Here is a 12,150-nt window from a genome sequence, read left to right as displayed (position 1 = left end):
CAGGGGTTAGACTAGAAGACCTCCAAGGTCCCTTCCAACTCTGTTATTTTGTTACTCTGAAGCCATTATCAAGAGACTTGGCCCTTTGCACAGCCCCTGACCCGTGGCCTCACCAGCATTGCTGGGCAAATATTTGCGTTTGCCCAAACAAGGTTAGCCTTGCTAAAGAGCCTGCAAAACACAACACAACCAAGAGGATTTGTGGTTTGCCTTTTTTCACACAAGAGCACCCGCACACTCCTTTGAACTTGGATCTATAGCAAAAAAAAGTCCACCCCCAGTTTTGGATGGTGCGGAACTGGACATATTAAATGTTCACTGTTCCCTGGAAGGGGAAAGGGGAAAAAATGAAGTTCCTTGTCGCTTGTTTTATGGTGCTTCAGCTGCTGCTGGTGTCGGAAATCCAGAGTTTTGACTTTGTTGTGGAAGAAGACCCAGAGGTAAGAGTTTTTATCCTGGGCAATCAACCTTGTATCTACAGGGGGGTTGAAGTTAACATAATTGTCCAAATTAAGATTGAACTGTCTTTATTATCCCTCTTCCTGCATGTTCTGGTAGAAAGGGTTTCCATAGATCTTTCAATCCTAATATTAATAGAAATATTCAGGTACGAGAAGAGATCCATGTCAAAGGGGCTAGTATCAAGGTAGTGTGCATAACCAGGTACGCAATACAGGTAGATTTTGACTTACTACCACAACTGAGCCCAAAGTTTCTGTGGTAAGACAGTTGTTAAGTGAGTTTTGCTCGATTTTGCGACCTTTCTTCCCACAGTTGTTAAGTGAATCACTGTAGCTCTTAAGTTAGTAACATGTTATCATGTTATCCGGCTTCCCCAGTGACTGTCCTTCCTCTTTCTCTCTTGCGAAGTAGTCAACTTCATGTTGTATCTTGCCTGGTTCCAAGTCACCCTGTATGTAGTCCTTACAACCACGACGGGCACCAGAATTTCTGTTGCTAAGCAAGGAGGTTGTAAAGTGAGTGGTGTTTGATTTTACGACCTTTTTGCCACAGTTGTTAAGCAAGCAGATCACCGCAGTTGTTAAAGTGAATCACTTTAGGCAAATCCGGGTTATCCCATTGACTTTGCTTACCAGAAGCCAGTTGGGTGACCACATGACGGCGGGATACTGCCATTGTTGTAAATCCATTCCGGTTGCCAAGCACCTGAATTTGGATCTCACGACTGTGAGGATGCTCTGATGGTTGTAAGTGTGAGGACCAGTCATAAGTCACTTTTCTTGTCTTGTTGTATCTTCCAACAGTCACTAAACAAATGGTTGTAAATTGAGGAAGACGTGTATTCGATACATAATTATTAAATATGCCATGGCTTTATTTAACAGTTCACCACAATGCAAAAAAGATATTGAGACTCTAGAAAGAGTACAGAGAAGAGCAACAAAGATGATTAGGGGACTGGAGGCTAAAACATATAAGGAACGGTTGCTGAATTGGGTATGTCTAGTTTAATGAAGAGAAGGATGAGGGGGGGACATGATAGCAGTCTTCCAGTATCTCAGGGGCTGCCACAAAGAAGAGGGAGTCAAGCTATTCTCCAAAGCACCTGAAGGCAGGACAAGAAGCAACAGATGGAAACTGATCAAGGAGAGAAGCAACCTAGAACTAAGGAGAAACTTCCTGACAGTTAGAACAATTAACCAGTGGAACAACCTGCCTCCAGAAGCAGTGAATGCTCCAACACTGGAAGTTTTTAAGAAGAGACTGGACAGCCATTTGTCCGAAATGGTATAGGGTTTCCTGCCTGAGCAAGGGGTTGGACTTGATGACCTCCAAGGTCCCTTCCAACTTTATTATTATTACTATTATTATTATTATTATTATTATTATTATTATTATTATTATTATTATTATTATTATTATTATTATTATTATTATTATTATTAGTTGAATCAAGTCAATATCCCATTGGGAATGTATCATGGAACATAATCTATTGTGGGTTGACAGAATACAGAATATCAAAGTCGGAAGGGACCTTGGAGGTCTTCTAGTCCAACCCCCTTACCATTTCAGACAAGTGGTTGTCCAATCTCTTCTTAAAAACCTCCAGTGTTGGAGGACCCACAGCTTCTGAAGGCAAGCCATCCGAAGGCAAGGTACACAATTATTGTACGTTGTGCTCCAAGCACACAGCCCTTAATCATTTCTGCATTGCTCCCAATAATGATGGGACTTTTTTTTTCCAGTTTAATTTGATAATCCTGTGTGTGGCTTCCTTTTTCTGATCTTCTCAGTGGTTTTACTTCCAGAAACTGGCAGAGCTGTTTGACTTGGAGACCAGGGGCTTCATCTCAAGCCCGCAGCTGCGAAGGGGCAGATCACAGGTACAGATGATTATTTTATAATTTTGCAAACAGAACGGCCACCTAAATGTCAGCTTCTGCAGCATTCCCATAAAATAAAAAGTGGCAAATGGAATTAGACCAGTGCGTTGGTTGGTGGTCATAGGAATTTAATGGTTGGTGGTCATAGGAATTTAATGATCCAAGTAGTCCTCAACTTACGATCACAATTGAGCCCAAAATTGCTGTTGCTAAGTGAGACATTTGTTAAGTGAATTTTGCCTCATTTTACGACCTTTCTTAAGTGAATCACTGCAGTTGTGAAGTTAGTAACACGGTGGTTAAGTGAATCTGGCTTCCCCCCATTGACTTTGCTTGTCAGAAGGTTGCAAAAGGGGATCCCATGACCCCAGGACATTGCAACCATCATAAATATGAGTCAGTTGCCAGGTGGCTGAATTTTGATGATGTGACACGGGGATGCTGCCACAGTCGTAAGTGTGAAAAACAGTCCTAAGTCACTTTTTTCAGTGCTGTTGTAACATTGAACGGTCACTAAATGAACTGTTGTAAGTTGAGAACTATCTGTACAATGGTGGGGTGGAACTGAGAGAGGTGTGGAGAGCAACCATATTCGTTTTTCTTTGATAGAAGGGAAGATTTTCTTGAGTCAAGCTTAACTCCAGGGAACAGTATGGATACATCCATATCATTTTCCTGGCAACAGTCAGAAAGTCTGGAGTCCTTGATGCTCTCTGAGCTTGATGGATGCCTTGCAGATGTTTCACAACCCAACTAGATAACATCATCAGTGCAAGTGGGTGTGAGATTTCCTCCCTTTTATATACAGTAGCTTATATACAATAGAGTCATCTATATATTGACAGATTTTATTGACAGAAACTGAAGCTTCTGAATTGTAGTGCTAGAGAATATTCTTGAGAGTCCCTTGGGCTACAAGGGGATCCAATCAGTTGGTCCTAAAGGAAATCAATTCTGTTCTTTGGAAGGACAGATCCTGAAGTTGAAGCTCAAATACTTTGGCCACCAAATGATAAGAGAAGACTCCTTGGAAAAGACCCCTGATGTTGGGAAATATGGAAGGCAAAAGGAGAAGGGGAGAGCAGAGGATGAGATAGTTAGTTAGTGCCATTGACATAATGAACATGAATTTGGGCAAACTTCGGGAAACAGTGGGGGGGGGGTTGGTGTGCTGTGGTCCATGGAGTTGCGAAGAGTCGGAAACAACTTAGTAATTGAACAACACGTAAATACAGTAGAGACATAGTTATATATACTAGAGTCATCTATTGTACACAATAAAATCCGTACAGTAGAGTCATACTGTATAATAGTTTATATATAGTAGAATCATATGCTACATACACTATGTAGGACAGGCTGGCAGAAGATTAGCAGAGCACATCCGTGAAGACCAACTAGCAGTCAGAAGACATGATGAAAACTCTTACAACACATGGACAAACCAACCCATAGTTTCAACTGGGAAACTGTCGGCATCCTGGACCAAGCTAAATCCAAAAACACTAAAGGATTCCTGGAAACCTGGCATTCAGATAGATCAGCCATCAATAGACACCATAATTACACACCATTCAAGAGAAACAATTAAAAGCTAAGAAAGAAACAAAACAACCAGCAGAGAATATCTAAAGAAGCAGGGATTAATCCCAATCAACCAATCAAGCAGAAAACAATACTCTAATCAAGGAACAACCAAGGAGAAATTTGGCAGGGCAAGTTACTGTATATAAATAGGAAGCAAACCTCACACTCACTAGCACTGGTGATGTTACCTCATTAAGTACAGGTAGTCCTTGACTTACGAACACAATTGAGCCCAACATTTCTGTTGCTAAGTGAAACATTTGTTAAGTGAGTTTGTCCCATTTTATGACCTTTCTTACCACAGTTGTTCATATATATAATTTAAATGTATTGTTTTATCATATAGAATAAAATACAGAACAGTAAAACAAACAAAATGAAACTAAACAAAAACGTGCATTCAACCCTAACAACAACAAAAAAAATAGTGTACACAAAAAGGAGGAAAAAGTGGTCAATTAAATTTAACATGTAGGATCCACCCTGGCTGAGTGCTGAAAGAAAAGAAAAAGAAAAGAAAAAGCAATACATTTTCCTCCCTTTTAGATAGATAGATAGATAGACAGACAGACAGACAGACAGACAGACAGACAGACAGACAGACAGACAGACAGACAGACAGATATTGATGGATGGATGGATGGATAGGTAGGTAGGTAGATAGGTAGATAGGTAGATAGGTAGATAGATAGATAGATAGATAGATAGATAGATAGATAGATAGATAGATAGATAGATAGATAGATAGATAGATAGATAGATAGATGATTGATGGATGGATGGATGGATGGATGGATGGATGGATGGATGGATGGATAGATAGATAGATAGATAGATAGATAGATAGATAGATAAATATAGAGATAGATATAGATATATAGATTTTCCTGAAGAAAAAGCAGTCAGCAATACACACACACACACACAGTATTGACTGTCTATATATATATAGTCTATATATATAGATTGTTGACTGCTTTTTCTTCAAAAAGAAAAAGCAGTCAACAGGTTGAACTAAACATTCCACTAATCTTCAAATCCCTCTGTTAACCATCTCTTATTGTATTTAGCATGTAGAAAGTCCACAAAAGGTTTCCAGTCTCCTACATAGCTGTCTAGTCCATTATCTCCAATCAAAGTAGTTAATTTTGCCAGTTGTTAAGTGGATCACTGTAGCTGTTAAATTAGTCCAACAGTTATTAAGTGAATCTGGCTTCCCAATGGATTTTGCTTGCCGGAAAGTCACAAAAGGGTATCACGTTGACCTCAGGACCTGCAACCGTCATAAATATGAATCAGTTGCCAAGTGTCTGAATATTGATCACATGATCATGGGGATGCTACAATGGTCGTGTGAAAAATGGTCATACGTTGTCAGGGAATTGTGCAGCAGGTGTTCAAATGGAGTCAGAGACCCTGACACAAACTTGTAGTTTTATATAAATAAATATGTTTTATATTTATATTTCCACTAAACAAGATAGTTAGGCCCATCACTACATCATGAGGTAAATCATCAAGTAAAACACAGAACAGCATACAAAGCATACAGAAGAAAAAGGCGGGAAAAAGGGAAACTCCCCCTTCTCACCCAGCGACCAATCATAACGTAGATTGCCTCACGCAGGAGTCCTCACACTCCAACCAATCAACTACAACTGTGTGTTCTGGCCCATTATACACTTTACTATTACAACTATTAAATTAAATATCTTAACATAAGTCACTTTTTTCAGTGCCATTGTAACTTCAAATGGTTACTAAACGAACCGTTATAAGGACTATCAATATCGTGGTTTCTGTATTTTTGTGTTTCAGTGTCCGCCAAAGTTGCATTTCCCAAATCTTATTTCTTCTGGTTGTTTTCTTCCTAGAATTTCTTTGGTTTTGCATCTAAGTGATTCATTCCATACTGGAATCAACTACTGGAATTTGATCAATGTTTATTTGTTGATCAATTGATTTGTATTGTTCTTTTATGGATGCTCTTTTTTTTCTAAAGAGATTTTTTTGACATTTTAAATTCCATTTGGGTGACCCACAGGTATATGCAGATGAGAAGATTTAAGTAGGATATGATTAGGAAAAATAAAGTCCTTACCGCAAAGGTTTTTAGCATCAGCTCCATGGACCTTGAAGAGGTTCTCCAGAAGATAGAAGGACCATGAATTTGGATGGGAAAAGAAAATAACTTTTTTTTCAATGTGTTGCTTCATGGAATATTAGTTTTTTTAATTTTTGTTTTGTTCAAAAGATTAAAATACAAAATCCTAGAGACAAAACAAAACTAAACAAAAACATTTTAAAAAGTGAATTCATAAGAACAAAGGACATATTATCTCCCCTAGTTGAACACCGACCAATCTATGGCAACAATAATAACGCCCACCTTTGCAAGCAGGCCCAAAATATATAAGCTTTTACAGCTATTTGCAACCCAATGGACTTGTCATACATTACACACCTGAGAGAGAAAAATAGTTAACAGGTTAAACACCCGCGAAGTTAAAGTTCAAAGCGCCCTGTTAACAGATGAGTTATTTTTAAAATATTTTGATAACCATGTTTGAACATCATAGGAGTTGATCGGTTTCATCAGACGTTCAAAGGGGTCCAAGTTACAAGGTTGTTCATGCTGCCATCAAGGTTTGTCTAAACCAGCTTCTTCTTTCTTTCTAGAGAAGCACCTCCAACAGTGAAAATGAGGAAGAATTGGTGAGTTTTCATTTGGATGTTTTTCTCTTCGGAAAAGGGCCACCTCTCCTTCCCAGTTCGCAGTTAACCATTAGCAGAAGATCAATCCTACCGTTTGCTTAGGGCTTCTTGTTTTTCCTCTTCAGGGAGAAAACAGAATATTATTAACCTGGTGCTTTTTATTGTGCAATGTTGTCACGGGATGCTTAAGCGACAACGGAGAAAAGGTTTTAGCTCGGTCAAAGCAAGTCAAGGCCTTTATGGCTTGTAAGGAAGGAAGGAAAAAGTGCAGGGTAAAAGGAGAAAAAGAAAGAAAAGCATTGACGTCCGGCTCTTTTTAGCACAATAAGATAAAGTAATAAAATTGCAGCCTCAGCTTTTTACTTTTGCGTGATTTCTAGAGCCATTTCTATAACAACAAGCCTATCTAATCAGCAAAACCCAAAATCAAAGTTTCATTTTTTTCCCCCACCTCAAGCACAAAGTCCAGGAGTGGTTTCCAAGTAGAAACAAAATTGGTTGTGTTCTTTTCTTTAATTAAAGCAAACAGTTTAGCCATCTCTGCTAACTCCTTCATTTTTTGCAGCCATTCATCCATTTGTGGGAATTAAGATAATCCTTGAACCAGTCTGGACTCCCTGTGACCACCTAGATTAGTTCCTGCTACTGCCTTGGCAATATTTTGGAAGTGGTTTGCCCTGGTCTTCTTGTTCCTAGGACCGAGAAAGAGGGACTGATCTAAAGTCACCCAATTGACTTTGTGCCTAAAGCAGGACTAGAACTCACTGTCTCCTGGTTTTTAGTCTGGTGCCTTAATCTGCCCCAAATTTGCTCTCTCTGCAAATTTAGCTGCTTGAATATTCATCAGTGATATGATTTGGACCTGTTTCTGGTTCCATATCATCTGTTTGCTCATTTAAACTAGACCAGAGGTAGGCAACCTTGGCTCTTTTATGACTCGTGGACTTCAACTCCCAGAATTCCTGAGCTGGCTCAGGAATTCTGGGAGTTGAAGTCCATGAGTCATAAAAGAGCCAAGGTTGCCTACCCCTGAACTAGACCAACTAGACTTGTGAAAATGGAACAAATAACATCACTGATGAATCTCAGTGTTCGCCCCAAAGGGTGTCTATGGTGTGCACACATATATATATAAAAAATTCAAGATAAGTATTAGAGCTTTGATCATGTCAGAAAAATAATTTGGGTTCTAACTTGAACCAGGATTGCACAGGAATAAATCAAAATGAAATCCAGACAGCTGTGAAGAAAGGAGATTTATTGGTGTGAGTCTTAAGGGGTGTGGATGTGTATCATGCTGGCTATGATTCTGTATACATGTTGCCCCAAGAAAGGGTTGATTAAATCAAGTGATGTGGATTGGGTCTCTTTGTTTGAATGGTGAGTGTCATAATTATGTTTATATTGTATTAATTGAGTTTTGTACGTTTGCTTGTGTGTGTTTACTATTTGAAATAAGTGTTTAACTAAGTGTTTAATTAATTCTTATGTTTACTGTAAGTTTAATGGATTTCAGAGGCTGTATAATCAATAACTGTGTTGAAAACTTGAGTTAGTTAACATATGATTTCCTATACAATATTTCTAACACAGCTGTATAAATTTATAAATTCATCCTGCAATCATGTAGCTGGTACACCTGGCATCGTGACGTTCTATCTAAAATCTACCTCTGATTGGATCTCAATGTTTAATCAAGTCAACAATAAAATTGCCATTAGGATATTTGTGGGACCATATTTGGAATCCCAGTTCTGCTTTTGTTGACCCTTCCTGCCATGTATTCATCATTTCAGATTCTTGGTGATGACAAAATAGTCCTCCACAGCTACAAGATCCAGTCCACCATCACCTCCCGCATGGCCAATACGATGGTCCAGACCAAAGTGGAAAACAGAGCCAAGCACTCACAGAGTCTGGCCTTTGATGTCCAGATCCCCAAAGGGGCCTTTATCCACAATTTTACTATGTAAGTTGGAGCAAAACTAGTTCATCCATTTAATTTTATGAATAGGTTTATCCTAGGCTAAGCAGGTTGTACTTTCCAACTTGCAAGATTGATGTCAACCTTCCCAAGTACTCTATTCTGTTCTGTTCTGCTCTGCTCTGCTCCATTCAATATTCTATTCTGTTCTATTCCATTCCCTTCTGTTCCCTTCTCTATTCTATTGTTCTGTTCTGTTCTGTTCTGTTCTATTCCATTCCATTCCCTTCCCTTCCATATTCTATTCTGTTCTGTTCTGTTCCCTTTCCTTCCCTTCCCTTCCATATTCTGTTCTGTTCTGTTTTGTTCCCTTCCATATTCTACTCTGTTCTGTTCTATTCCATTCCCTTCTGTTCCCTTCCCTCCCATATTCTGTTCTGTTCTGTTCCCTTCCCTTCCATTCCATTCCATTCCATTCCATTCCATTCCATTCCCTTCCCTTCCCTTCCATATTCTATTCTATTCTGTTCCATTCCCTTTCCTTCCCTTCCATATTCTGTTCTGTTCTGTTTTGTTCCCTTCCATATTCTACTCTGTTCTGTTCTATTCCGTTCCCTTCTGTTCTCTTCCCTTCCCTTCTCTATTCCATTCCATTCCATATTTTCTATCCTATCCTATCCTATCCTATCCTATCCTATCCTATCCTAATTCCATCCCTTGTTCTGTAAATCCCATCCCATGTTCTGTTCTGTGTTCTGTTCTTATAGCTGCCCATCTCACAAGTGACTGATTCTGGGTGCTGCTTTTGCTTCTTTTCTGTTCTACAGGAATGTCAACGGTATCACTTTTACTAGTTCAATTAAGGAAAAATCTGCCGCTCGAAGTCAGTATGCCCGGGCTAAGGCCAAAGGCAAAGCTGCTGCGATCCTAAGGTAGGTAACCCTGGTTGCAGTGATCAGCCTTCCTTCCATTCCCTTTGTCCTGCCATGGAGGACAGAGACGGTCCAGCATCTCTGGACTATATTCTCTAGTTTAAAGCCTGGACAATGTCAACAGCCATACAGGTAGTTCTCAACTTACAACCACAACTGAACCCCACATTGTCATTGCTAAGCAAGACAGTTGTGATATGTGTTTTGCCCCATTTTACTACCTTTCTTGCCATAGTTGTTAAGTGAATAACTGCAGTTGTTAAGTTAGGAACATGGTTGTTAAGTGAAACTTGGCTTTCCCATTGACTTCGCTTGTCAGAAGGATGCAAAAAGAGATCACGTGACCCCCCCGGGACACTGCAACCGTCATAAATGTGAACCAGTCGCCAAGCATCCAAATTTTGATCCCATGACCATGGGGATGCTGCAATGGTCGTAAGTGTGAAAAATGGTCACAAGTCACTTTTTCCAGTGGCGTAACTTTAAGGAGTCACTAAGGGAATGGTTGTAACTTGAGGACTACCTGTATTTGGAATATTCCCCTTTCTCCCTTTACTCAATTGCACTTTAAGCACTCAATTGCACTTAAATGGGGGTACTTTGACATCTTTGTATTGACATATTTCAATACTGACAATAATAATTTGTGTACTTAAATGCAGGAGCAACGCTTTTGACATGGAGAACTTCAAAGCCGAACTCAGCGTCCCAGGTGGAACCAAAGTCCAGTTTGAAATTCATTACCAGGAATCCATCCGGAGGAAATTATCCTCCTACGAACACCTTATCCCAGTGCAGCCAGGCAGGCTGGCCAAACACTTGGAGGTAAAGAACAAAAAATGGCTGAAATAACTGAGGTGAAATGTGACTTTTAGCAGCTTAAAAATTCCTCCAACTGTCTGTACCAGACTTTCCGCAGGATTATTGGGCGTACAGGCAGTCCTCGACTTACAACAGTTCATTAGTGATTGTTCAAAGTTACAACAGCACTGAAAAAGGGGACTTATGACCGTTTTCCACACCTGCGACCATTGCAGCATCCCCATGGTCACGTGATCAAAATTCAGACGCTTGGCAACTGGCATGTACTTATGACAGTTGCAGTGTCCCAGGGTCATGTGATCCCCTTTTGCGACCTTCTGACAAGCAAAGTCAATGGGGGAAGCCAGGTTCACTTAACAACCAGGGTAATAACTTACCAGTTGCAGTGATTCGCTTAACAAGTCTGGCAAGAAAAGTCGCAAAATGGGGCAAAACTCACTTAACAAATGTCTCACTTAACAACAGAAATTTTGGCTCAATTTTGGGTCGAGGACTACCTGTATAGGCACTCCTTCCTTAGCAACCTATTACTTAGTGACCATTTGAAATCACGATGGATCCCCCCGAAGCTATTTACAACCTGGTTCTGGAGTTCTGATGGGGGCACACACACACAAATACACACACATTCATATGACTGTATTTTGTGCTTGGCAGCTGCCTCACTTTTACATCCGACTGCAGTATTTTGTAGTCATGCGATGCAATTTGCAAGAATTTTTTTTTTGCCAGCACCTGATCTTATCAGCCAGTTTCTGGCAAAAAAATTGCCCAGAGAAATAAATGGACACACTCAGTGGTGGGATTCAGCCGGTTTGCACCGGTAGCTAAATTTTGCTGCATTCGGAGAACTGGCTGCTTTCCAGAAGTCCAGTCTAGGCCTCGGAGGCCTGGAGGAAGCCTCGGAGGCCTAGAACGGCCTGCCGGAAGTACGTGGATGCCACTTCCGGAAGTCAGTTCTAGGCCTCGGAGGCCTCCCAGGCCTAGAACAATCCACCGGAAGTACATGGATGCCACTTCCAGAAGTCCATTCTAGGCCTCGGAGGCCCAGGCCTGCATCGAATAAGACAGGGGTGTCAAACTCAATTTCATTGAGGGCCGCACAGCATTGCGGTTGCCCTCGGGGGGGCGGGGTGTGTGGCCAGGGTGGGTGCGGCCTACTGGGTGGGCATGGATGGAATGGGTGTGGCCTACTGGGTGGGCGTGGCCAGCTCTACATCGTTCGCGTCAAGGGTGCCTGTGGGGACCTGGGCAGGAGTGGGACAGATCTGAGGGTCTCTGGCAGAAGGGCGGTGGGACCGGGGCAAGTGCCAAGGCATGGTCCATTTCTTCATTCCTCACAAAGAGTGACACCTCCCCAGCATGCACCCAGGGGACGGGGCCGACATGGCAGGGGCTGGTTCCTCGCTGTTTCTAGATGGACTTGTGGAGCTAAGACTGAATGCGTTTCAGCATAGATGGCCACCACTAAATTGTACATTGGCTCCTGGCCAGCCTGGACCAGGGCCAAGGCAGCGGGGGCCGTTCCCTCACTGTTTCCAGGATGGCTTCGCGGGCCACATGAAATCACTTCGCGGGCTGCATCCGGCCCCCCAGGCCTTGTGTTTGACATTTATTTATTTTTTTTTATTTTACAAAATTTATATGCCGCCCTTCTCCCCATGGGACTCAGGGCGGCTCACAGCATGTTAAAACAATATACAGAATTACCCCTTCTAAAAACCAATTAAAACCCAAATATTAGTGGCTGTGACTATTTAAAATCATTAAAAATTATCCCTATTTAAAATTCACCCTAGGTCAGTCCCGCTTGTTGAAAAAG

General features: G+C 41.1%; 1 protein-coding gene across 1 annotated transcript in view; it reads left to right on the top strand.

Moving 5' to 3' along the window:
• Positions 1-347: 347 nt before the first annotated feature.
• The window catches only part of ITIH2 (inter-alpha-trypsin inhibitor heavy chain 2), a gene marked incomplete at its 3' end in the record, with an annotated part of 25,097 nt that continues 13,294 nt past the window's right edge, over positions 348-12,150 (top strand). Inside the window, exons 1-6 of the mRNA XM_015824643.1 lie at positions 348-440; positions 2,259-2,348; positions 6,615-6,650; positions 8,447-8,619; positions 9,402-9,506; positions 10,169-10,331. Of these exons, the coding sequence (XP_015680129.1) occupies positions 348-440; positions 2,259-2,348; positions 6,615-6,650; positions 8,447-8,619; positions 9,402-9,506; positions 10,169-10,331 (660 nt within the window). The remainder of the gene's footprint in view (positions 441-2,258; positions 2,349-6,614; positions 6,651-8,446; positions 8,620-9,401; positions 9,507-10,168; positions 10,332-12,150) is intronic.

The sequence above is a fragment of the Protobothrops mucrosquamatus genome, unplaced genomic scaffold (assembly GCF_001527695.2).
Source record: "Protobothrops mucrosquamatus isolate PMUCROS unplaced genomic scaffold, P.Mucros_1.0 scaffold2303, whole genome shotgun sequence".
Classification (NCBI taxonomy): Eukaryota; Metazoa; Chordata; class Lepidosauria; order Squamata; family Viperidae; genus Protobothrops; species Protobothrops mucrosquamatus.
The sequence above is the reverse complement of the archived record's forward strand: the minus strand, read 5'-3'. Positions and strand labels throughout refer to the sequence as shown.